General features: G+C 34.2%; 1 protein-coding gene across 1 annotated transcript; it reads left to right on the forward strand.

The window, feature by feature from the left end:
- Positions 1-6715: 6715 nt before the first annotated feature.
- Positions 6716-7120, forward strand: LOC143615023 (toll/interleukin-1 receptor-like protein). Its single transcript, XM_077088283.1, has one exon. It carries the CDS (start codon positions 6716-6718, stop codon positions 7118-7120), a length of 405 nt encoding a protein of 134 aa, XP_076944398.1.
- Positions 7121-27940: the final 20820 nt, after the last annotated feature.

Consider the following 27940-nt stretch of genomic DNA (forward strand, 5'->3'; position numbering starts at 1 on the left):
TTTATTCATAAAATGAAGTAATATTTTTTCTTACAGTTTAAACTGTTCTGTTTGACCCAATGGTCATGTTCAGAGCGGCAATTGATGACGCGACCCAGAAATAATCAGGTTTTGGGTTGGTTATTCTGACCCGTTAGTGAGTTGGATCATGTTCTGGTCGACCCATGTACAATTGGGTCATGTCTATTTTACAAGAAATCATCAAGTAAAATCTATTGCCTGCAAGTGTTGGTTGGAAGGACGATACACCGAAATCCAAAAAGAACTTTAATAAGGTACATCTAAACATTCTGCTAAATGGTTGTTGCACTAGATTTGGGTATACATAAGCACACTAAATTCTTCTTTCATCGGTTCTGGTAAAAATGGGCTTTGGGCTACATGAGTTTGGGTTTTACAAAACGGGTCATTTAAAATGATACGAAATTAGTTTGGCTCAAAACGGGCTGTGACCAAATTTGAATATAAAAAAGAAAAGAAAAAATTGAAACTTTGGACAGAAAAGTTTGGGCAGGCCGGCTCGAACTAAGTAGTGGGTCAGAATTGTTCGGGTCTTATTGGGTTATGACTAGATTGAGTTCTGGTCACTTGTGGTTAAGGCGGGATGCGTAACAGGTCAAAAAGGAAGTCATTTTGGTTGATTAGCAATATTAGTGTAATACCTTTTAACACAAGTATGGGAACATCAAACATGGGGTTGCAGAAGAAAATAGAAACGGAACATCAAACAATCTTCAAATTTGAGCTTATGCTAATCTTGCAAGCTGGACAGTTTGGGCGGTTTCGTGTTACAGGTCAAAAAGGGTTCAGGTCAGAATGGATTAGTGTTAAAACGTGTTTTGGGTAGAGTTAGTTCTTGTCTAAGTCGGTTCTTTTCGTAAAGTATCAACTTTGTTTGTGTCTAAATGGAATGTTTTAAAAAAAGTGTCAACTTGGCCATTTGACCAAAATGAAATCGGGTCAAAATGGTTCCTTTGTGACTTTTTGTTTTAAAATATTTTTCATGAGTTCATATAATATTGCCTTGTATAAACAATTTGAGTTAATTTTAAGTTTTTATTTGGACTTTATCGATTGCATTATGAAAAAGTTTTTATCTTTTGAAAAATATGAATTAATATGTAAACAAATAAAGTGAATAAAAATGATTCTTTAAAGAAAATTTTGATTGTTTTACCCATACACGGTTCTAAAGCTAGGGGTAATCGATCTATCTTGAAAATGACGGTGGCTAACGACATGACCTAAGGTTGTATTTGGACTATGTTGCTTATTTATGCCACCCAATAGAACCACTATCTGATCAAGAATGATTGAACTTTTGACGTCATATATGTCGATAAATTTGTTCGCATGTTATTATTGATTGATATGGACAAGTGTGGTTACTTTATCAGTAATACTTTTATTGCTTTTGTCTGTATTCATTTTCTTTTGTATCTTATCTTATCTAGTTGTGCTTTTGTAACACACATGGTTTTGTTTATGCTAAAATAAAGGTAGCATCACTTTAGTACACAGTTAACTATCAATATTATTAATACTGTTATGATCATGTTGGTATAATTATAATTTTATTAATATCATTATTATATTTTTAATACTGTTATATCCTTCTTAATTTACTCTTAGGTCAAACGCGCTGTACTTTTATTATAAACAAATAATGTTTCCGATTTGTATTATGACATTAAACTACCTGTCTAGTGGATGAGTATAAAACTGGAACATTAACTTTCGTTATGGTTAAATTTAAACCAAAAATCTAAGAACATTAAATTTTGTTGTATTTAATTTAGTTGGAAGGGCCTACCAAAGTGCCATGTAATCAATGTATGATGAATGGACCAAACGATTCTTCTCTATAACCTGACCCGTTTTAGATCTTCACCACTACTTTACTAGCATTATCAAATATTCAAATTAGCATCCTGTAACGAATCTAACCCCAACCCACCATATTTTCTTGGAGCCGTAACCTTACTACACGGTAACCAGTTGATTTTCGTCTTCTCATTCGAACTATAATATCATTTTAATACTTATTTAGTACAAATAGTTTCATGTGATATGTTGGGTGATGTAATGATTATTTTGGTTAGTGATCCAACAATATGATTCATTGTTTATATGGATGATACGGTGAGGGGTGTTGGATAAATTTGATTGGTGGTTGGTGATTGATGATTCATTTTGATGTAGTCCATTGGTAAGATATATGTGGTTGGTAGAAATCAACTAGCTAAAAAAATAATTAAAGTAAAAATAGATTATAATAATCTAATTTTTTTCTAGGTAGTTTTTTATTGGCGTGCGTGGAGTGTATCGTGTGAGATCTGGGATCATTCCATGTTAATTTAGGATGAGAGGAGTGTTTCATGACACTATCTTAAGTTTCATCAATCATGTAGTATCATATCATTAATATCATCAACTACCATAAAACCTCTTAATCACCAATAGCACTCATTTCAAACACTCTATAACAATGTTTTTTTTCTTTTCTTTAAAATAAAAATTATAAATATGATGAATTATTGAGTATATAAAGATTGAGAGGCAAGCATTCCAAGCCACAATACGAGAAAAAGTTAAAGTGACAAGATACCAAAAGAGAAAATCATTATGTCGGCCTCTATTGCATGATATTTATCACATTGGATACCTTGTTTGAAAGAAATTACTTTTAAACCGAACACTAACTACTTGGCCAATATACGATATGAGAAAATCATTTCTATTCTACGTAGAAGACTTAGAAAGTATGTTAGCTTAGATCAAATCATGTTATATTCTTGTGTTCTTTACTTTTTCCATAGTTTATGTGTTTGCAAACCGATCTTTACAAGTGGTTGTTGGATTTATGGACCGGTTCAGGTAAGTCAATGCGGCCAACTGGGTTATGACCCGTGAGAGTTACACCGCAGGGTAATGAACAAATCACCCACTTAAGTTAGTTAACCGGGATGGACACTTTAATAGGACAAAATAGCATGGAATGAGCTTTGGAGTTAGAGATGGATTTGATGGCCCGTTGGGTTTTAACTAATTATTATTAGTTTAACCTAATTGGAGGTTATATAATATATGATATTATATTAACCCTAATAACTGAACACAAGTGGCTAATCTCTCTTCCTCCCACCCTAAGCCACCGGATGGCCACCGCCGTAGCCCGCCGCCACCTGCCTGCCGCCGTCGCTGCCGCTGCCGCCCGCTGCCATGGGCCCCACCAGTCACCACCGCCGCTGTCGTTGCCACCGTGCATCGCCATTGTCAGTCGTTTGTCTCGTTGTGTCACCTAGCTCCGTTCGTTAGCCCTCGGTGTCTCAACCGGTTATTTATTAACCGAGATAAACTTAAATATAGGGTTGTGCTGGGGACACCCCAACACCTCTAATACGCCGCGTATAGGGTTATACGCGGCGTATTAGGGGATTTGACATCCTAACCTGTGGACTGGTCTGAGACAATAATAGATACGACTAGATTCTCAATTATTTATGATACAAACCTATGAAATTATACATCACTAGCTAGTCTCAGGGCTGGCTCAACGAATATGAAGGCCTAAATCAAAATAAGATTTTGGGCATTTTTATGACAACTGTTAAGCAAAAAAAATTTGCTTATTAAAAGTTTGGAACTCATAAGCCTACCATAACACCAATACATTACTTTGAGTTTACTTTATCCATTATAATATATTTATATATAATGTTTTTTTAGACTTGTAAGCCTTAATTAATTTTGGGCCTAACTTCCTTGTCTTTGCTTCCCACGAGCTACCCTTGTTTACTTTTGGGTGATATAAACTAAACCTTATATAACGTTTGCAAATTGGCTCATGTCTATTTAATTAGTGATTTCCGTATTAGAACAACTTTTGTTCTTAAAAGGATATATTATTGATATTCAAAGTAATTAGAGGCATGGCCGCGGATGGTGTATTTGGTACGTCTCCATCTTTTACCGACACATTAGACAGATATGGCTTTATTAAAAATGTGCGAAAGTAACATCAAGTCGATGCCATACATGTAGAATTTATTCTATTATGATTGGCCAATTAAATGAACTAAACATGCAAACACCATCACTAGCCTCCCACGCTAGTTATTCGCCTCGCCCATGCGTCCAAAACGCCCCATCAGATTGATGGCGGTGTCATGTCTGTCCATTACGCATATAGCCTTGTCTAGATTAGTTTTTCACTTAACCTGTTTCATCCTTGGATCAATTTACAAGCATTAAAAAGCAAGTCTTGTATTATGGTAACATAATATGCATCAACTTTTATATATAAAGTGTGTGGTGGTCACATCATAATAATTTAGTTGGAGTGAATCTTGACTAACATATTCGCATGGTCTTCCACTCTTCCGTGGTTTCCGCTGCATGTTATTTTCACTTTTGATGTTTTTTGTGTGTTGAGCAATCAGTCAATGCATCACCTCCTATCAGTGATGGATCCAGAAAATTTAGCTAGAGGGTATAAAAAAAAGTTCAATCTAGAACTTGTCAATTTGGGTCGGGTAAACTAAAACGGGTCGGGTAAAATGTTTACATTAAACAAACTACGTATAGATATGTAAACAATAAATTCCATTAAAGATAAATAAAATACATATTACAATTGTTCTCTATGTGATTTCATCTTTTGAAAACGGTCAATTACAGCTTCATTCGTAACACTTAAATGGTCAATTACGGCTACATTCGTAACACTTAAAGGTCCATTAAGCCAATACTTTCTCCGTATCCCGTATCCCGTCTCTTTGGTTAGGGTGATAATCTAAATTTTTTTCCTACCGACAAGACCCCACAGAAGATTATCTAGATCAACTAAACTGGTCCGGCAGATGATGTTTTTCGTTTCAGAGACAGAAATCTTTCCATAGTTGTCATAGCTAAAAGCTCTTATTGTACAAATAAAATGGATTACAAAGTTAAATAGTGTAGAACTCTAAAAAACAATAATAATAAACGATACACTCATAGAATAAATTAGAAAGCTAGAAACCAAATAATCATTCACCACATGACAACAAAGATCACATGTCTGTTGAATTTGAAGAAAATGGCGTTATTTTTTTAAATAGAAGATCGAAACGGGTTACTGGACATGCGGAATTCAAATACAAAAGAAATAAATTAATAAGTGATGAATCATGAACCATGAATGTTTGTTTTATGTTATAATAAAATCAAGAATTCAAAATCACAATTTATAAATAAACCAGACCCGAGACGTCACATGTGAATCCGCCGGCACCCTAATCTGTTCGTCTCTCACTCATTCCAAATTTCCAATTAAAGTGGTTAGAACAATTAAGTAATATGGGCTTAATTGTTATTATTTAAAACAAAATTAAATTTGGGCTTAAAAAGTTTGGGGTACTAAAAAATTATGAGTGAGTCACTAAAATTTTTTTGAATGGGGCACTTGGGTCTTTAGACCTAACATATTACAAGTTTATAAAGGAAACTACAGATTTGAGTGGGTGCCAGCGCTCCCCCTGGCTGAACACTGGATCCGCCCCTGCCTCCTGTCACACATACTCTCCCACTTGCACGTACTTATTCTTCATTTAATCATTTTAGTATTTTACACATACCCTAAATTACTAGTATACTAGATACAACATGTTGAGAGACCTCTAATAGTTTATGGTTTAGTTTAAAACCGTGAAATTGGTCATCTGTTTGGTTACATAGTTGGTTTTTGTACTAACTTTCGGTCAGTTGGTTGATTTTAAAAATTTCAAGCCTTAACGAAAGGTTTACTAACGAATAGTTTCAAAGTTTTCAAACCGTATAAAACCAACCCAAACTGTGAACACCCCTACTCGTATATACTACACATTAGGGTGTGCACTTTTTGTCGAGTATTGGTATGTATCACACTGATATCAAGCGAACAGTTTTATGATTTTTTAAAACCGTTCAGTTTCGGTTTTGGATACGGTTTTTTCAGTTTTGCCAATTGAGCCAAAAATTTTTGGGCCAAAACATGCTTGAGTCGAGATATTGAAATTTGGCACAGTATTTTTTTCTTTAAACTAATAATTAATAGAATATTGACTGGGGACTCAAACCTACGCCCATTATTAGGATCGATAACGCCTAAGTTTTACTACTATCCGACTTTTACCGGCCTGCCTCATCATGTTGACACTAGTTATTTACATATTTTAATGATACAAATCACACGAGTAGCTTCTTTTAATTGTTTGATTAAAAAAGACGTTTATTATCAAATAGTTATGTCTCACCAAAGAATAAAAACTATTATACTAGGATTATCAAGCTCCCAAATATGATTCGTTTGAACGTTTAAACTCATTTAAACACACTGAATAAAATTAACATTATGTAGTATCTAATTACTAATACTCATTTATTCATCCGACAAAGGAACTTTTTCTACATTGTTAACTTGGTAGGTCCTTATTTATACACGCAAACAAAATAATACAATAAATTGATAATGTTATTAATAAAAAAAAGCAAAGGAATCACTTTTTTGCTTTCTTATGTCCCTTCAAACTAAAGGTTTAAAGAGAATCAACTGCTTGAAGTACAAATTCCAATTTCACTTGTATTTAAGTTGCAACCTGTAAACAAACTACCATCACAAACTTATCTCTCTCTACTCCATCTTACTCATCGATCTATTGTGTTTACATTTTACTAATTCCAAAAGAAAAGAAGGATGGCTTCTTCATCAACAACTTCTTCTTCTCAATCCCATGATGTTTTCCTCAGTTTTACAGAAGACATTAGCAAATCCTATGTCGATCACCTCTACAAGGCTCTTGTAGAAAGAGGAATCTCCACTTACAAGGACGATCAAACACTTGCTCGGTTGGAGGCACTCGAAATATCAAAGATTGCGGTCATCGTATTCTCAAAGAAATATGTTCACTCTTCGTGGTGTTTGGATGAACTTGCATGTATTTTGAAATGCAAGAAAGAGAGAGGGCAAACCGTTCTGGCCATATTCTATGACATGGAACCCTCTGAATTTGAAGAATACATACGTGCAAGTGGGAAAGTACGTGTGACAAGAGGTGGTGCGTTGATTGATTGCTCAACACACAAAAAGCATCAAAAGTGAAAATAGCATGCAGCGGAAACCACGGAAGACCATGCGAATATGTTAGTCAAGATTCACTCCAACTAAATTATTATGATGTGATGTGACCACCAAACACTTTATATATAAAAGTTGATACATATTATGCTACCATAATACAAGATTTGCTTTTTAATGCTTGTAAATTGATCCAAGGATGAAACAGGTTAAGTTGATACATATTCTATGACATGGAACCCTCTGAACTACGACACCAAAAACGGAAATACACAGAAGCATTTGAAACAGATAATGTTGAGAACAACAACAAAGTTGAATTATGGACAAGAGCACTTTGCGAGGCTGTTGATCAGTTCTTCACGTATGTAATAGAAAACATGAATGTTATGATAAACCCTTAAGTAAAACATACATGTTACAGTAAGGGAAGTAGTAATCGCCCGAAGAAGGATGTAGACGACATGATAGTCAGCTTGGTCGAGTTCCTCTTTAGGATATATGTTAGTGATGGGGATTAGGGTTCTTGAGGAAACCGAATTATGGAGAGATATATGGGTCACGAATTACTTAATGTGAGAGTTAGGTTTTTCTTATTATGATGTTAATTAATCTCTTCCATATATTTATGTACACCCAAGGAGAAACCCTTAATTAGCAAGTAATGGTAATATGGTCCATCAACAATTACCTAGCTAATTATTAATAAGGTATGATTTAATTAATTTTGATCTATTATTATATAAATAATAATGATGGCCACACATAAATATATATATCCATATATTTATTCTTACATTCTCCCACTTGGCCGAATAATCATTTATTATGAGTATTAGATTAGTCTGCAGATTTTAACACTCATTTTAGCTTTAAACTCAAACTGGAGCAGAGAAATACAGTCATTGAATTGAACATCAACTCAAGACCCCCATTAATCATACTGTAGTCCTTGTTTAAAACCTAAGTAGTTATGATCAAAATTTTATAAGTAAGCCCTTCAAATATTTGATTTGTATATTAATTTGTCTATATGTCATTACACATGCAGAACATATTAAGAGACATACAAAATCAAAACTGATGAGGAAAATTAATAATTAGTCAATAATAATTGGTCATTCATATAACGATATACTGTTATACATGGTCATAAATAATCCCGTCTTTATTATAAGCGCTTTCATAAGACTTATGGGTAATAGACCTTTAGTTATAGGATCCTTAAGCATATCATGAATGCATTCGATATGAGAAAACATGGTAGCTGACTTTATCACAATAAGTCTTCAATACATAATTTATATGGAGTTAACAAACTTATGAGTCCAATGATAAATTTTCAACAACATTTATTGACAATTACGTTGAGATTTAATCAACATATTATGTCATTAAAATTTATATTGTTGTTATCAGTTTATTATGACTCCTCCATGAGACAGAAAATATATCCCAAAATTACATTTTCTTATTTTTTTTTGAATATGACGAAGTTTAGAGTAATTAACCGGTTTGAATTCTCACTTATTCTTTTAAATTGTAGTCCCTCGTTTTCTTTTAAATATATTTTAATACTCTTTTAGATGCTTCACATTAATCTAGACATATCTAGTGTGTTGCAATTTAAGTAATATCTGAACGAGTATAGACTTGTACCTATATAAGGCTTCTACTTAATGAAGCATAAGGAAATAATCTCAGTGATCCTATTATCCTCTAAAGGAGAGAGTTATTGTGTGTTACATGCACAAGGACCCTTTAAGTTAATACTTATAGAACAAAAATAATGTCCCTTCGGGTCTATCTCAGTATATTATGATATCTATCACGTAAGAGATATCTCTTGAGATTTATCGTATCAAAGTATGTACAAACAATACTTAGACTTATGTAACATATGTTTGTCAAAAGAATGTCATCTATATAAGGACAAGTTTGTTTTTAGTTGCTCCCACTCATCTTGAGGTAGGTATATTGATCCACTTAGTTGTTGATGGAAATTATTGTATAAAGGTTTCATCACATTTCTAATGTTTGCATTAACCCATAAATGGAATATATTGACTTACAGACTAAGTGTTATTTGACCTTCAGTTTAGAACTTCAAGTTGCTTTATGAACATGTAAATATGCAAGCCAATTGTTAGGAAAAGTTGTTTAAATGTTCATGTAATGTAGCTCTTAAATATTATAAGCTACTTGAACAACAATGATGTGTTGGAATACCGTATGCCCGAGACACATAATTAGGTTAATGTGGCTAGTCATGTTTGATCCAAGTCGGGTCATACCCAATAACGAGTTAGACACACACCAATTATGTATTTGTTAAGATAAGATCTATAAGACAAATACAGAACACGATACATTCAGAAAATCGGGTTTCTGAATATTTACTTGAAAGTGTTAAATAAATTAATCGGTTAATTTATTTATTCAAATAATTATTATTGGAATGATTATTTAACTATGTATTCTTTTATAAAATGGTTTATAAAAGATGGGGTGTTTATATATTTTATAAAGTATAAAATAAATAAAAAAAAAAAAAAAAAAAAAAAAAAAATATATATATATATATATATTGGGGCCGGTTTTAGGGTGGGCCCCACACCCCATGTCTTGATCAAATCATGTCATACATTTGGTGAAGTATACTTGATAAGAAAAACAAAACACCATGCTTCCATAATGATGGGTTATGATAAAAAGGAAAGATCATGATCAAGCCAAAAAATAATAACAACTTTCAAGTAACATAAAAACAACTCTTTCCTTTTCTTTCTTTTAGTTCACGGCCAAAAGAAAAGGAAGGGCTCGGGTCTCGGTTTTTCGTGTTCAAGCTTCCTAGCATAGCTCGGTGTGTGTTGGAGGCTCGGGGTATATTCCGTTTGAGGGTTTTCCTTTGAAAGTCTAGCATTCACATCATTATCTTCTTCAACCATCTACTAAACTCTTAAAGGGTTAAGAATGTAAGTGTTTACAAGCTTGATAGTTTAGTTTTTCCGTATCATTTGATCCTTGCTTCGGGTTTCTAGTAAATAGATTATTGGTAATCTTATAACATGAATAAATTAGGTTGTTCATGTACACATTTTATATAAACTTGTAACATATATTTAAACATGGATACATATGTTTAGTTTATAGTTTCACGCTTCCGCCTTTAATGTGATTAGTTAAATGGTTAACTAAGCTTGTAAATTCCATAGAAACCCAACAAATGGCATCAAGAGCCGGGATACGGGAAACTAAGCTTCGGGTTCTCGGTTTTATATTTTTCCCCTTGAAAGATTTTATACAAAAAAATTAACATGCATGATTTTTTTTTTTTTGTATTTAATCTTGTTATTGTTTTTGGCTTTGTTCAAAAAAAAAAAAATAAATAAATAAATAAAACCGAGTATTTGGGCCGAAGCCCAATTCGGGTGAATTTGGGCCGAAGCCCACTTGAATACGGTTATTGGGCTAACCGGATATAAAAGGGAAAAAGCTAAATGGGCCGAAGCCCATTTTTGGTTAAATGGGCCGAAGCCCATGAGTTTTTTTTAATTGGGCCGAAGCCCATGTGTTTTGCACATGTGGGCCGAAGCCCATAATCTCGTTATTAGGTCAAGCCCAAATTGGGTTGGGCTAGGCCCGATAAAGTCAAGGGGTTTTTGGAACGGGTTCCTAAGACATAAAGGGTTATGTTTGTTAAATACTAGACCGAGCCGTAGACCAAGTGGATGTTTGTTTATGGTTGATGTTGTGATTGTAATTAATTATTCAAGTTTCGGTTTGTAATAATTAATTAGGGGCAATTTTGTAATTTTGTAATTATTTATTCATATGGGTATGTAATAAATAGGTTATTTGTAATATCTTTATTTTATAGAAAAATGTATTAGGACATTTGATTTTGTAAAATTAAAGAAGATTGCAAAATTGGAAGTTTGGGCCTAATTGGGCCGGGTATGGTGATAATGGGTCTCACAAGCCCATTAAAGGGATTCAAGCCCAAAAGGACCTAAGCCCACCAATTGAGCCCAAATGGAAGCTTATGGAAGCTAAAGGCCCAAGTTCAAGCCCAATGGATCACAACGGGGTTGAAGAAGATGCTCGAAGCATTTGGATGCGGGATCGAGTGGGAGCTACAACATCCATGTGTCATGTGTCCCTTAGGATTGGACCTAAGACACACACTTGTTTCGGCTAACAAGTGTGGTCTAATTTAGTGGCTCGTGTCTAGTATAATTGTGTATGCTTGTTAATTGATTGTTTGATTGTGTGGTTGTTAGATATTAGGATATCAACTTCGTCACATAGAATTAATTAACAAAGCATAAAACGGGTTCTAATAATTATCGGTAATTACGTGACACATAGTTTAATAAAATGGATTTATTAACTAGCCGTCTCACGCCCATAATAAAATGGCTTTATTATAAATTAGAATTTTGAAAATGGTTTCAAAATATCGTGTTACTAAATGCATGTTAGAACATGATTTAAAGTTTTACAACTAGAATTATTAAAACTAAAAATTCCCTTTTAAAATTAAGGATAATAAGTTAAAACACCATCCTTTTGTATAACGCTTAACATATTAGTAAGCTCTTAGTGGGAAAAAGGTCACCTAACCGCGTAGAGTAAATTAATATGTTGAGGTAATATTGGCATATAAATGGGAAAAAGGTCACCTAACCGTTTGTATGTTAATATTACAAGTTGATACAAGTAGGACGACTTAAATTAGAACCATGTGAAGAGGGTCACCCAAGCATGGGGTCTAATAGGTGTTGATGGGATAAACATGCCGACACGAAATATGATTTCGAACCGGTCCCATAAACTCTAGAAGTTGCAAAAGGGTTTGCAATTGTTATGAATAACTACCTTGATAAACCGACAATGGGAAAAAGGTCACCTAACCGGAGTCGGGTTTATCGCTGGATTCTAGATTTTAATTATTAATTATATTTGGTATATATAAAAAGGGTATTAATAATTAAAAGGTAAAACACTAAAATGAACTTAATTAAAATTCTGCAGATGGCCGCACACGTCGACGACAACATAATCCCTAACGTCCAAAACGTATCTCTCCGATCTATTCTCGCTAAAGACCGTCTTAACCACAATAACTTTTCGGATTGGTTCCGAAATTTAAGGATTGTTCTAAAACAAGAAAAATTATATCATGTTTTGGAAACACCTATCCCCGAAGAACCGGAAGAGGGAAGTGAGGTCGAATATATGAATTGGGTCAAACTCACGGAAGATTCCATTCAAGTGTCATGCCTCATGTTGGCGACTATGGTTCCCGAAATCCAAAAGGATTTCGAAAACCATAATGCGTACGACATGATTACTCAACTTAAGGAAATGTTCCTTAAGCAATCAAGAGTTGAAAGGTTCGAAACGGTTCGAGCCTTGCATGCATGTAGAATGGATGATAATCAACCAGTTTCAACTTATGTACTTAAGATGAAAAGTTACATTGATCGACTCGCCAAGCTCAATTGTCCCATCTCAAAAGAGTTAGCAACGGATTTGATCCTTAACTCTTTGTCGAAAAGGTTCGACACTTTCGTGTTAAATTATAACATGAACGGGTGGGACAAAACCATTGGAGAACTTCACTCAATGCTTAAAACAGCCGAGGCGAGCATGGGCAAAAGGGTTTTACCCATGTTTGCGATCAATGAAGGTAGATCCAAGAATCGATCTCAACCCAATCTTAAGGCTAAGGTAGCCAAAAGAAAGGGTCCTCCTGTGCATCTTAAGGGTAAGGGCAAATCACCGGTTATGGCAAAGAAACAAAAGGTTATGGAACCGAGGGGTCATAAGGATGATCCTTGTTTTGGTTGTGGGGAGACCGGACACTGGAAACGCAATTGCCCGGTCTACCTAAAAGAGCTAAAAGACAAGAGGAATGCGGCGCATACCTCGGGTAATGTCTTTATGATTAATGTTGAGCTAAATCTTATTTCTTCTAACACATGGGTATTGGATACCGGATGTGGAACTCATATTTGCAATTGGTTGCAGGGGTTCAAAAAGAATGAAGACTTAAAGAAGGGCGAAGTGAATCTTTTCATGGGCAACGGTGCAAGGGTGCACGTGGTCGCTAGAGGAGACTTCACTTTATCGCTTCCAAGTGGTTTGGAAGTTGTTTTGAGAAATGTTTTGTATGCTCCTAGTTTGACTAGGAACATTATTTCTGTGCACCTTCTTAGACAATGTAATTTTGACTTTAAATTTGTAAGATCAGAAATGCATGTATCATCTAATGGTATCTTTTATTTTAAAGCTGTACCAAACAACGGTATTTATGAATTGGTTCATGATAATACCTCAAATAGCTCATTATATCAAACTTCTACTAAAAGACTCAAAAAGGATTTGAGTGATTCCTACATTTGGCATTGTCGCCTTGGACACATAAACAAGAATCGTATAAATACTCTCCAAAAGAAAGGTCTTTTGAAAACAAACGAGTTAGGTTCGTTTGATGAGTGTGAATCTTGTATTCAAGGCAAGATGACCAAAGAGCCTTTCAAAGGTACAAATGAAAGGGCTAAGGATTTGTTAGGTATCATACATACGGATGTATGTGGACCTTTCAAGCCAACTAGTAGGAATAGTGAAAGGTACTTCATTACCTTTACCGACGATTTTAGTCGATATGGGTATGTTTATCTAATGAAACACAAACATGAAGCCTTTGAAATGTTCAAAGAATTTCAAAATGAAGTACAAAATCAGCTCGACCGAACAATCAAGGTACTCCGCTCCGATAGAGGAGGCGAATACCTAAGTGATGCTTTTCAAAGTCATCTTAGAGATTGTGGAATTATTTCACAGCTCACTCCTCCTGGAACTCCTCAACATAACGGAGTATCCGAGAGAAGGAATCGAACACTGTTGGACATGGTTCGATCAATGATGGCACGAAGCTCACTACCGCCATCATTTTGGGGATATGCGCTACTTACAGCGGCTCGTATTTTGAATATGGCCCCGACCAAAAAGGTGGATCGAATACCCTATGAAGTGTGGCATGGAAAAGTTCCATCCTTTTCATATTTAAGGGTATGGGGATGCATAGTTTATGTTAAACGTGACACCCCAAATAAGCTTGAGGCTCGATCCATCAGGTGTATCTTCATAGGATACCCAAAGGATGATATAGGATATATATTCTATGATCCTAGTGAACAAAAGGTGTTTGTTTCACGCAAAGGATACTTCTTAGAAACTAGGTTCCTTATGGAAGGACCTAGTGAAAAGAGAGTGGAACTTGAAGAGGTTCAAGAATCATTGGATGATACACAGTTGGTCGATACTAGCTTTCAACACGAGGATGTTGAAGATGATCAAATGGTTGATCATACACACGTTGCTCGCAGATCTAATAGGATTAGTCGACCTCCCAAGAAATATGGATTTCTTGTGGATGATTGCTACTTGGTCGATTCGGATGAACCGATCTCCTACAAAGATGCTATGTCACAACCTGATTGTGACAAGTGGCTTGAAGCCATGAGCGCCGAGATGCAATCCATGCACGATAATCAAGTTTGGGAATTGGTTGATCGTCCACTTAACTCCAAACTGGTTGGATGTAAGTGGGTCTTCAAAAGGAAGACCGATATGCATGGAAATTTAGATACTTACAAAGCACGACTTGTAGCAAAAGGTTTCACGCAAACTCAAGGGATTGATTATGATGAAACCTTCTCGCCGGTCGCGATGCTTAAGTCGATTAGGATATTATTTGCCATTGCAGCTCATTTTGATTATGAGATATGGCAAATGGATGTCAAGACCGCTTTTCTAAATGGATATCTTGAGGAAGATGTCCATATGGTTCAGCCTGAAGGTTTTGTCGATCCATCTAATCCTGATAAAGTTTGTAAGTTAAAGAAATCAATCTACGGGTTGAAACAAGCATCACGGATGTGGAATCATCGTTTTAATGAAGAAATCAAAGCGTTTGGTTTCGTCCAAAACGGTGATGAGGCGTGTGTGTATAAATGGGCTAGTGGGAGTATAATCATTTTCCTTATTTTGTATGTCGATGATATACTTTTATTTGGAAATGATATACCAAGTATGGAAAACGTAAAAGCGTGGTTAAGTAGTCGTTTCTCAATTAAGGATCTTGGAGAAGCGACATATATCTTGGGAATAAAGGTCTATAGGGATAGACAAAGGAAATTGATCGGACTCAATCAAAGTGCGTACATTGATAAAATCCTGAAAAGGTTCAGGATGGAAAACTCTAAGAAAGGTTTGGTACCTATTCCTAGAGGAACCGTGTTGAGCTCATCCCAAAGTCCTAGCTCTAAGGAAGAGCAGGATAGGATGAAGCATGTTCCTTATGCTTCGGCAATAGGATCTATTATGTATGCAATGATGTGCACCAGACCGGACGTCTCGTATGCTTTAAGCATAACGAGTAGATACCAGCACAACCCAGGTGACAGTCATTGGATGGCTGTCAAGAATATATTAAAATACCTTAGAAGGACTAAGGATATGTTTTTAATATATGGGTCTGGTGAGGAGGAACTCGTCGTAAAGGGTTACGTGGATGCGAGTTTCCAAACTGACCGAGATGATTCTCGGTCACAGTCGGGATATGTCTTCATTTTGAATGGAGGCGCTGTCTCTTGGAAGAGTTCGAAGCAGGATGTTGTCGCGTTATCCACTACAGAATCTGAGTACATTGCCGCTTCAATGGCAGCCCAAGAGGCTGCATGGATGAAAAAGTTCATCATGGATCTAGGGATTGTCTCTTCCATTCAGGAGCCCCTAGAAATATTCTGTGACAATGAGGGTGCTATTGCACAGATCAAGGAGCCTCGTGCTCATCAGAAAACGAGGCACATTGAGCGCAGATTCAACTACATAAGGGATGAAGTTGAAAAGAGAAAGATATGTATTCATAAAGTTCATACCGATCAAAATATTGCGGACCCACTCACGAAGCTCCTCGATAGGCCAAAGCATGAGGGTCATGTTTGTGCATTAGGACTTCGGTATTCTAGTGAGTGGATTTAATCTGTGTTTAGTGTTTGTATAAGAACGAATGTAATGGGTATCTCATGAAATTAATTATGTTTTAATTATTCAATGAGTTATGTTCTATATTTGCATGTTTAATCCATGAATGACTTATGTTGTTCTAAACGTCCGTAGTCGATCATGCTTGTGGGAACAAGTATGAAGGTAAGACTATTATGAACCCGGATTGGTTGATATTCATGTGATGAATATAAGGCATAGGTTTGCCACCAAGGTTCATAGATATTTGTGGGACACAAATATTGGACATGATCCGCTCTCAAGGATCACTGCATGGAGTTAGTGCAACTGATCATAAGTAATCCTTGAGTAAAGGCGAGTATCATTGTGTCCTTTGACCTGAGATGCATATTGGATCTGGTTTCTCATCAAGTCTGATAACTTGACTCTCTTCTTTGTTTTTCGGTAACACGATGACGTAAAAGAAAGAGCTCAGATATCATACGAGATGTCAACAAGGATGTATGCAGTCAAGATGGGATTTGTTCCTCTTATGTGTTGAGAGTTTAGATGTCTAAGGCCTGTTAAGTTAAATCATTGAGAGAATGATCACTCTGTGTCTCTTCGATTTGACAGGACATCTAGTAACAAAGGGATGTAATGATAAGACTTACCTATATCATATCAAGTATGGACTTGAAGGGGATGATGTTATTGAATGGCACTTAGTCAAACACACTAGGGGTGGTGACCTGTTGTTAGGCGGTATTCACCATTAGCGTTAACTTCTTATGAGTCACGTGCAAGTGGGAGATTGTTGGAATACCGTATGCCCGAGACACATAATTAGGTTAATGTGGCTAGTCATGTTTGATCCAAGTCGGGTCATACCCAATAACGAGTTAGACACACACCAATTATGTATTTGTTAAGATAAGATCTATAAGACAAATACAGAACACGATACATTCAGAAAATCGGGTTTCTGAATATTTACTTGAAAGTGTTAAATAAATTAATCGGTTAATTTATTTATTCAAATAATTATTATTGGAATGATTATTTAACTATGTATTCTTTTATAAAATGGTTTATAAAAGATGGGGTGTTTATATATTTTATAAAGTATAAAATAAATAAAAAAAAAAAAAAAAAAAATATATATATATATATATATATATATATATTGGGGCCGGTTTTAGGGTGGGCCCCACACCCCATGTCTTGATCAAATCATGTCATACATTTGGTGAAGTATACTTGATAAGAAAAACAAAACACCATGCTTCCATAATGATGGGTTATGATAAAAAGGAAAGATCATGATCAAGCCAAAAAATAATAACAACTTTCAAGTAACATAAAAACAACTCTTTCCTTTTCTTTCTTTTAGTTCACGGCCAAAAGAAAAGGAAGGGCTCGGGTCTCGGTTTTTCGTGTTCAAGCTTCCTAGCATAGCTCGGTGTGTGTTGGAGGCTCGGGGTATATTCCGTTTGAGGGTTTTCCTTTGAAAGTCTAGCATTCACATCATTATCTTCTTCAACCATCTACTAAACTCTTAAAGGGTTAAGAATGTAAGTGTTTACAAGCTTGATAGTTTAGTTTTTCCGTATCATTTGATCCTTGCTTCGGGTTTCTAGTAAATAGATTATTGGTAATCTTATAACATGAATAAATTAGGTTGTTCATGTACACATTTTATATAAACTTGTAACATATATTTAAACATGGATACATATGTTTAGTTTATAGTTTCACGCTTCCGCCTTTAATGTGATTAGTTAAATGGTTAACTAAGCTTGTAAATTCCATAGAAACCCAACATGATGATCCTCAAAGAAATCTTTTGTAATATGGGAAAGATTCTTTGATGATTTATTCCCTCTTGAATATAACCTTTAATAATCAATCGTGCTTTTTAGTGTCTTAACATTTGTATTAGGATTTAGTTTAGTTATGAACACTCTTAGGTGATTCAACAAAATCCCAAACGTTATTCTGACTTATAGAATTTAATTTATATATCTAATAAGAGTTTTATTCCATTCAGAAGATTGATTGATATTAATGGTTTAATTAGAAAATGTAGGATCAGTAAACTTTTCATCATCCATTTCAACTTTAGTTAAGGAGGTTATATAATCATCAAAGTTAGTAGGTTTTTAAAACCAAGATGACCTCCTGAGTTAATTATTGGGTTTATTAGAAGTTTCAGTTTTTATGGATTAGCTCTTGTTTAAGTTGCTATCATTTTCAGGATTCTAAGTGTATAAGAGTTGATGCAGTATAGTGTACAAGAGGTGTAATCGGAGTTAAATTTGGAGTAAAATTTAATGACTCTTTTCCCCCCGCCTCTTGTACTTCTGATAAGTCATTTTAAGGACTTTTACTGCTCCCACTGACCTTAGAAACCTTTAGGAAATTAGCATGCTTAGGGTCAATGTTTAAAGACCAATAGATTCTAATGGAGAAACTAGTCGTTGTAGTTTCTCTTCTTTTGAGGATTACTTTAGTTATGATAAGAAATCTGATTATGCCCATATTTAAGTATCAATGAAACTTTTGTAAGAGTATTGTTGAATTCTAAGGAGATAAGTTATGATGAAACAATTTTCTGTTGGAGCAATGTCTTGTACAAGAGGTGTAATTTAGCTAATATCAAGTTTTCACCCCCCACCTCTTGCAAATCTTACAAGTTATGATTAAGACACTTAATGCTCCCACTGATCTTCGAATCTCTTTGAAAGCTACATGAGAAGTTTCAATGATGTACGTGACGTAGGAACATTTCATTCATATACTAGACTTGGTTTGATTTCCTTAACGTCCATATGTCATAAGAAACTTAGGGACATATTTAGAAGGAAGCATGTTAAGTATATATGAATGGATCTCTTTAAGACCGTGGACCATAGAAGTCAGATTAGATACAAGTAAATAGTCGTTAAATGACAACTTATGTCTGAATATTCCATTTGGAATAAGTTCTACGAATGTCAGTGAAATATAACTTTTGGTGGACCCATGCTTATTCCTTAAGCCTAGTATTATTGTTATGGTATTTAACACATGATTTTAAAATCACTTAGAATGAGATTATATGAAAAATCATCCTCATCAACCATGTCATGATTTCTCATGAAATTTTGGTTTCAATGGATGACTTTTATTGATCTCATTTATCTTTTGTTAAAATTTTAATTTTCAGGATAACAAAGTTGTGAAAGTATATAGTATCATCTAGTAAATAATATGAGAGTTTAATGTAAGAGTCACTTTATGTTGGCTATGCAAACCTCACAACTGTCATAACGTAGCTTAAGTATTGATACTAAATTCTGATTAAACACCAGAATTTATAAGGTATTCTAAAGCATAACTAGAACAGTTTGTTATGGTTTATGATAACTTGAACATTTAATTTTGTCACCAGCACTGATGTTAGTTATTTGTTGATTTTTGGTAAGGAAACATATAAAGAACTAAAATCAACATATCATGTATTAATTGGAATATAGAATTAGCAGATTTAAATATCATGAATATGTGACTACTGATTTTAGCTAACAGTTCTTTTAAATTATGAAAAATCTCGTTGCTTATGCCTAGTAAAATGGTATATATATGCAGTGAGGCTTCTCTTTAGAGAACTTAAAACTAGAAGTTATACTTGTATTTTGTCTATGAACCTTAGAACTGTCCTCTTTTAGGTTTTAGTGGTGGTGAGTTGAATAACATCTTATTTTCCAGTACTAGATATTTCTTTTCTTGTACATATGTTGCTAATCAACACACTCATTTTCCTTTGATACTTCTGAGTGTTATAGTTGATTCTTAAGGCATCAAATTGTACCATTGAAAAATTTAGTGTATAACGTACTAGAAAAATTATACTTATTTTCATGTGTAAGCCCTGAATTTTATGGGTCATGTCATGATATTCTACATTATGATGTATTCAATAATGCCATTTAACCTTATAGTTAGAATTTAGAAGAAATCCATGCATCTTAGGAGTTATTTTGATTATTTTCTAGATATTAGATTAGTTTTAGGGAAAACTAAATCTATAATAACTCTATTTGATAGCATGAGTTTATTAATTATCATAAGAGACATTGTGTTTGACTCATCTCATTTATTATGCTCTAGGTTTATTCTTTATTACTATTATTAAAAGGAGCAATTTGATGGTCATGTCTTGAGAAATAATAAGAATGAGAAGAGCTAAAAGTTAATTAAACTCTTTATGAGGCAAAACATATTGGGTTTGAAATTAGAGTGGATGATTTGAATGAGAGTAGTTTCTAGGAAGAAAATTATAGTGAGTAATGTAATGGGATATTCAAAGTAAGATAGATTAATTAAAATGATCATTAAATTAATGAAGGATCATTAATTGTGAGGAACATTATATTTTGTTGAATATGTGATATGTCTATTATTAACATCAAACTAATAGATAACTTAAATTAAAAGTTCTACTTAAATAAAAAAGAAATCACCTTTGGGCAGAATTAAAATTTATTTAAGTATATGTGCAAAACAATTGTAACACATCACCTTTGGGCAGAAGTGAGACAACCATTTTAATTATGCACGAGTTAGTTTTGCTTTATTTGAATGTAACTCATCGCCTTTGGGCAAAAGCGATACATTTAAATCATGTTAAGCGAAACTAACACGTCTTGTATTAAGACTTAAATGATATGTTCGATGTAATGCATCACCTTTGGGCAGAAGTTTACATCAGCAATTTATTCAAGTTTAAGCCTTTCTATGTTTTGTAAAATTAATCAATATATTTTTATATTTTAAGTGTCTTACAAAACATTTTTAGTGTTTTCGGTTTTATGAGATCTCGGAAATTATGAGTTCTCTGTTAACACTTGAGTTTTCGGTTTTTATTGTGTTTTCGGTTTTATGAGATCTCGGAAATTATGAGTTCTCTGTTAACACATGAGTTTTCGGTTTTTATTGTGTTTTCGGTTTTATGAGATCTCGGAAATTATGAGTTCTCTGTTAACACATGAGTTTTCGGTTTTATTTGGGTTTTCGGTTTTAATGAGATATCAAAAATTATGAGTTCTCGGTTTTAACCAAGATTTCGGTGGTACCCAAATCAAATTATTTAGGGTAAACATATTTTGGTTCAAATTCTTTAGAGATTAATTTTATCTTCAAGATTTCGTTCTAATTTTGAAATTTATAGATTCCATAATTATTCAAAATTTAAAATCTTTGAAGATTTGTTTATTCAATTATTTTAGGAAAAACACAATCATAATCCGAATTTTAACCAAAATATGTAATATTTTTCGAAAAACTCATGATGAACACGAAGAACACCACCGAAAAACCATAAAGTTCGAAAAACTCATGATGAACACGAAGAACACCACCGAAAAACCATAAAGTTTTTAATAGGTTTTTAATGTGAAATTGGTTATAACATTGTTTTTAAACAGTTTATATATAACCAGATTTCAATAAGTTCATAAGAATTTAATGATAATAAAATAAGAAAACAGAATTCGGGTTTATCAGATTTTAGTTTCATGTTTTCCGGTTCAGATCCAGATTTAGGGAAAACATAAAGAACTGATTAATCATCATCGCTCTGATACCACATGTTGATCAGTTCTTCACGTATGTAATAGAAAACATGAATGTTATGATAAACCCTTAAGTAAAACATACCTGTTACAGTAGGGGAAGTAGTAACCGCCCGAAGAAGGATGTAGACGACATGATAGTCAGCTTGGTCGAGTTCCCCTTTAGGATGTATGTTAGTGATGGAGATTAGGGTTCTTGAGGAAACCGAATTATGGAGAGATTAGGGGTCACGAATTACTTAATGTGAGAGTTAGGTTTTTCTTATTATGATGTTAATTAATCTCTTCCATATATTTATATACACCTAAGGGGAAACCCTTAATTAGTAATTAATGGTAATATGGTCCATCAACAATTACCTAGATAATTATTAATAAGGTATGATTTAATTAATTTTGATCTATTATTATATAAATGATAATAATGGCCACACATAAATATATATATATCCATATATTTATTCTTACAGGCTATATGCGTAATGGACAGACGTGACACGGCCATGAATCTGATGGGGCGATTTGGACGCATGGGTTGGGCGAACAACTAGCGTGGGAGGCTGGTGATGGTGTTTGCATGTTTAGTTCATTTCATTGGCCAATCATAATAGAATAAATTCTACCTTTATGGCATCGACTTGATGTTACTTTCACACATTTTTAATAAAGCCATATCTGTCTAATGTGTCGGTAAAAGATGGAGACGTACCAAATACACCATCCGCAGCCATGCCTATAATTACTTTGAATATCAATAATATATCCTTAAGAACAAAAGTTGTTCTAATACACGGAAATCACTAATTAAATAGACATGAGCCAATTTGCAAACGTTAAATAAGGTTTAGTTTATATCACCTACAAGTAAACGAGCAACCCAAGGGTGGCTCGTGGGAAAGCGAAAACAAGTTAGGACTTTATGTCTAAAATTAATTAAGGCCCCCAAGTCTAAAAAAACATTATGCATAAATATATTATAATGTGTAAAGTAAATTCAAAGTAATGTATTGGCGTTATGGTAGGTTTATGAGTTCAAAACTTTTAATAAGCAATTTTTTTTTCTTAATGGTTGTCATAAAAATGCCAAAATCTTATTTTGATTTAGGTCTCCACATTCGTTAAGCCGGCCCTGAGACTAGCTAGTGATGGATAATTTCATAGGTTTGTATCATAAATAATTGAGAATCTAGTCGTATCTATTATTATCTTAGACCAGTCCACAGGCTAGGATGTCAAATCCCCTAATACGCCCTATGCGCGGCGTATTAGGGGGTGTTGGGGGTGTCCTTAACACAACCCTATATTTAGGTTTAACTCGGTTAATAAATAACTGGTTAAGACACCGAGGGCTAATGAACTGAGCTAGGTGACACAACGAGACAGACGACCTGCGGTGGCGGTGCATGGTTGTTAACGGCGGTGACTGGAGTGACGGAGGCAGCGGGCTGCAGCGGCGGTGGCAGGCAGGCGTGGTAGTAGGTGGCAACGGCTATCCGGTGGCTTGGGGTAGGATGAAGAGAGATTAGCCACTTGTGTTCAGTTATTAGGGTTAATATAATATCATATATTATATAACCACCAATTAGGTTAAACTAATCATAATTAGTTAAAACCCAACGGGCCATCAAGTCCATCTCTAACTCCAAAGCCCACTCCATGTTATTTTGTCTCATTAAAGTGTTCATCCCGGTTAACTAACTTAAGTGAGTGATTTGTTCGTTACCCTACGGTGTAACTCTCACGGGTCATAACCCGATTGGCCGCATTGACTTACCCTAACCGGTCCATAAATCTAACAACCACTTATAAAGATCGGTTTGCAAACATATAAACTATGGAAAAAGTAAAGAGCACAAGAATATAACATGGTTTGGTCTAAGCTAAGATACTTTCAAGTGTTCTATGTAGAATAGAAATGATTTTCTCATATCGTATATTGGCCAAGTAGTTAATGTTCTGTTTAAAAATAATTTCTTTCAAACAAGGTATCCAATGTGATAAATACCATGCAATAGAGGCCGACATAATGATTTTCTCTTTTGGTATCTTGTCATTTTAACCTTTTCTCGTATCATGGCTTGGAATTGCCTCTCAATCTTTACATACTCAATAATTCATCATATTTATAATTTTTATTTTAAAGAAAAGGAAAATAACATGGTTATAGGGTGTTCGAGATGGGTGCTACTAGTGATTAAGAGGTTTTACCGTAGTTGATGATATTAATGATATGATACTACATGATTGAATGAACTTTGAAAGCAAACCAGAAGAGGTCATCCTGCGTTTATTGTGTTGTACAAAAACAAGTTTAAGAAACAATAGTTCTCCACAATGTTTTAAGAATCGGTTTTTAGCCATAAAATAATGGCATAAGGTACAACCTATTGTTCCAGGAGCGACGATTATACCAGTATAACTAGATAACCATATAATTCTATAAAAATATAACTTAAACTTAATTAGAAATAATCAAAATGTATATGATTTCGTAATCAAAAATCAAGTTTTCAACAAAGTTTTAAAAATAAAAGTCTATAATAGATTTATGGCATTAGAGTATTAAGCGCATCAACTACATAGTCACTTTTAAGATGCAATTCATTATCATTGCTATCCTCATCAACAAGAGCATAATTATTACCCTTTTCTACAATTTTAGTTTTAGTTACCAGTAATAATATACTAAAATTACGTAAGATAAGTAACATATATAACAAGTAACCTTGTGTTTGAGTAGTCGGTAAATTGAGTGTAAAATTATTGTAATTATGATATCGGGATTGCTCTTGAAAACAAAAATGAAATTTATAATCATTAGGGCAAAGATGATTACATCATATAATGTCGTGTTAGTTACATCATATACTATTCTAAACTCACTTAAACAATATATACTACTCTAAACTCACTTAAACAATATTGAAACACTTCTCTCACTACCTCATTCCACACACGTACTAGTCACTCATCTCACACACACTCTCTAACTAGCTACCCTTAAACAATAAGGGGTGGTGCACCCCGATGGTGGTACACCCATCACCATCCATCACTACCTAAGAATGAACGATCACATCATCCATATAAACAATGAATCATATTGTTGTACAACCGACCACTAACCAAAATAATCATCACATCACCCAACATATCACATGAAACTATTTGTACTACGGAAGTACGAAAATGATATTATATTATAATTCGAATGAGAAGACGAAAATTAATTGGTTAGCGTGGAGTAAGGTTACGACTCCAAGAAAATATAGTGGGTTGGGGTTGGATTTGTTACAAGATGCTAATTTGGCAATGCTAGTAAAGTAGTAATGGAGATTTCAAACGGACTGATGCTACGGACTGAAACTATTGCAAGGTATGGACTTGTCCCACATCGGTGACATGGGCAAGTGATGTGGGATTTTAAGCCAAATTGGTTCCCTCACTCATCAAACTAATCTTTCGGGTTGAGTTCTTCTATTTGGCTTGTTTTTAAAGCTTAGCTGCGAACCACATTTAATTATATATCTTTTCGCACAACAAATTTTCGAGGGTCTGATGCTAACAAATTAGTTGGAATGGCTTGCCAAAGTGCCATGTAATCAATGTATGATGAATGGACCAAACTATTCTTCTCCATAAAACCTAAAACCCTAAGTAAGTACTTCCTAATAAAAATGCTCAATAATTTAATGTATTTTAAACCAATTTAATCTAACTGAACTAACTTAATGAGACTAACGGAAAAACTTAACAAAGCTTAACGGAACTAACGAACTCTTAGTAATGATGAAAGAGAACCACCTAGGTAAGGAATCTTAACGACTATCAACGACACTCGGGTGATGACGAACACATGAAACCGGCTTCTAAATATGAGCTAAATAAACAAAGATAAGGGAAAATAGGTCTCCACAGGCAGTTTTACTATAAACCCCTAACTGTATCCAGAAAGAACGATAATGCACGGTTGATTCTCTAAGCACTCTAATAATTTATTACTTGGTCCGTATCAAAATCACAAACTCCTCTAAGGCTCGTAATCATAACAAGCCTAGGGAATAAGGGGTAATTCAATATTAAGGATTAAATAACTTGGTTTACAAATTAACCTAATCAACGGCTAGACAACCGAGCACGGTCTTGCAACGGTAAACTAAATCAACTAGACCAAAGAGATAAACCGACTCCTAATGTATTGGTCCGACTAAAAGGAGATGAACTACTGAGATAAACAGCCCTAGCCAATGAAACTCTATGGTGACATCTACCACAAACAACCGAAAACACCAAGTGATCAATAAAACATGAAACCTTAAACCGAACACAAAACTAATTCATGCAAAGATAAGATCACACGGGGTTTAATTAATATAATTATTGAACAAACTCAGCAGCATTCATTGGATAAAATCAAAATAATATGAACTTTACAATATAAAATCAATTATCTATTCATTAATCACCCAAAACAATCGTTAAAACATCGTCAATTAACCAAACCTAGATAGTTCTAATGGTTTAGTTACTCATAATAATAATAAACGAATAAAAATTACTTGAGTTCATGACAATAGTTTGAACAAAATATAAATAAAAAGAGAGTTCAAATCGACTAAATTAGCAACTCTTCAATTTGGAACTCCAAGTAATTGCCCTATGCCGTCACCGAAATTGTTTCTGCTCTACTTTTGTTCGACCAATAATGCGTTAAAAGGTGATGTCAAAGCCTTTTAATCTTGTTAGTAGCCTTCTCCCAATATTAATTGCTCACACCTTCTGCTACGGGGAAAAAAAAATATATTGTAAAATTAATATTCTTAGATATGATTATTATCAGTAAACTACTAACACGTGTTATTATTAAAATCCAATTTTTCTATTAAAAAAACGTAAACAAAATATTATGGAGAATGATATTTACCAAATTGGTGTTACAAAGTTATTTATCAAGAGAATATTAAAAAAAACTTGTTTTTCACGCTACGAATTTAATTGGATAACCTACATTTTTAATACAAGGTGAATGCTGCACGCAAACTTGATGCAACCGGATTACTGGAATCAGAATAACATATAAACTTGATGCAACCGCACGCTAGATGAAGTGTTAAGATGACAAGTTTAAGCTGTATGATTTATACCTCTCGTTTATTGCGTTGTCCGATAAGCACTCATGCATGCTATTTTGGTTAATTTTCCTTGGTATATGTAGCCTAGATGGGATTTCCCCACATTTTGTGTAATCAAATTTCCAGATGTGAATTGAGCTTTGAAACATTAACTTGAAACCGGAAGATATCGTTTGGGTAGATTCATACAACTCAATTCTTCAATTTTATAGAATTCTTACAGGTATCTTGTCTGGTAGATTCATTTTAACTAGACTCACCCGTAGACACCACAAGATATGGCAGGAAATGCAACATATTGAATATTGTTCTCTCTTGCAACACGAAGACTGTTCCTGAAACAGAGATTAAAAAAATAAAGGATTTTGATATAAAAATCAGCAAAATGCCGCTTCAAGAAAACACGATCCCTGGTGTTACGGTTAAAATGCCGCTTCAAGAAAACTACTTGAACCCTGTCGTTTCATACTCTACGGGTGTACGTAATCTGACATCAACAATCATTTAACACATAACCCAATTACATTGGTCTCATGCCCATACTAATAAAACAACCAAATAGCAAATGTCTTTTGACCATGAACTAAATAACATAAAAATGCCGTTAAAAATGAATTAGTATTTAACAGTATCTGCACCAGCCTGCCTGGCTAGCCGGATGGCCAACGGACTCCAGACCACCTGTGACATTTGTCAATTTCAGATTATTTCATACTTGTATTCTTAATGTAAACCCGACCCGTTTTGTATCCCGAACCTTTCGATATTATCAAAATGATGAATTTTATGTTACATATTTGTTTTATAGTTGTCGGGTATAAAAAAAACACCCTTTTCGGTTCTTAAAATGCCCCGAAAACACTCAAAACAAACTCAAGGGACAAAAACTACCAAAATGAAGACTTGAAGGACCCATTTATAGTTTGTGCTTTCTTGGGTCTATAACCAACCCATTTTCATGTAACACCCTTTATGAAAGACCCATTCAACTTACTCTATATATACACACCCATCTTCTTCATTTGTGCTTGCTCATTTCCTCATTTCTCTCTCAAATTCTTGAATTCTAAGGTTGTTCT

Source organism: Bidens hawaiensis, unplaced genomic scaffold (genome assembly GCF_021521415.1).
Source record: "Bidens hawaiensis isolate Kalapana, Puna unplaced genomic scaffold, B.hawaiensis_p1.1 tig00002306_1, whole genome shotgun sequence".
Taxonomy (NCBI): domain Eukaryota; kingdom Viridiplantae; phylum Streptophyta; class Magnoliopsida; order Asterales; family Asteraceae; genus Bidens; species Bidens hawaiensis.

Coding starts and splice junctions, on each gene's coding strand:
- LOC143615023 (XM_077088283.1), top strand. CDS start 6,716: ATGGCTTCTTCATCAACAACTTCTTCTTCTCAATCCCATGATGTTTTC.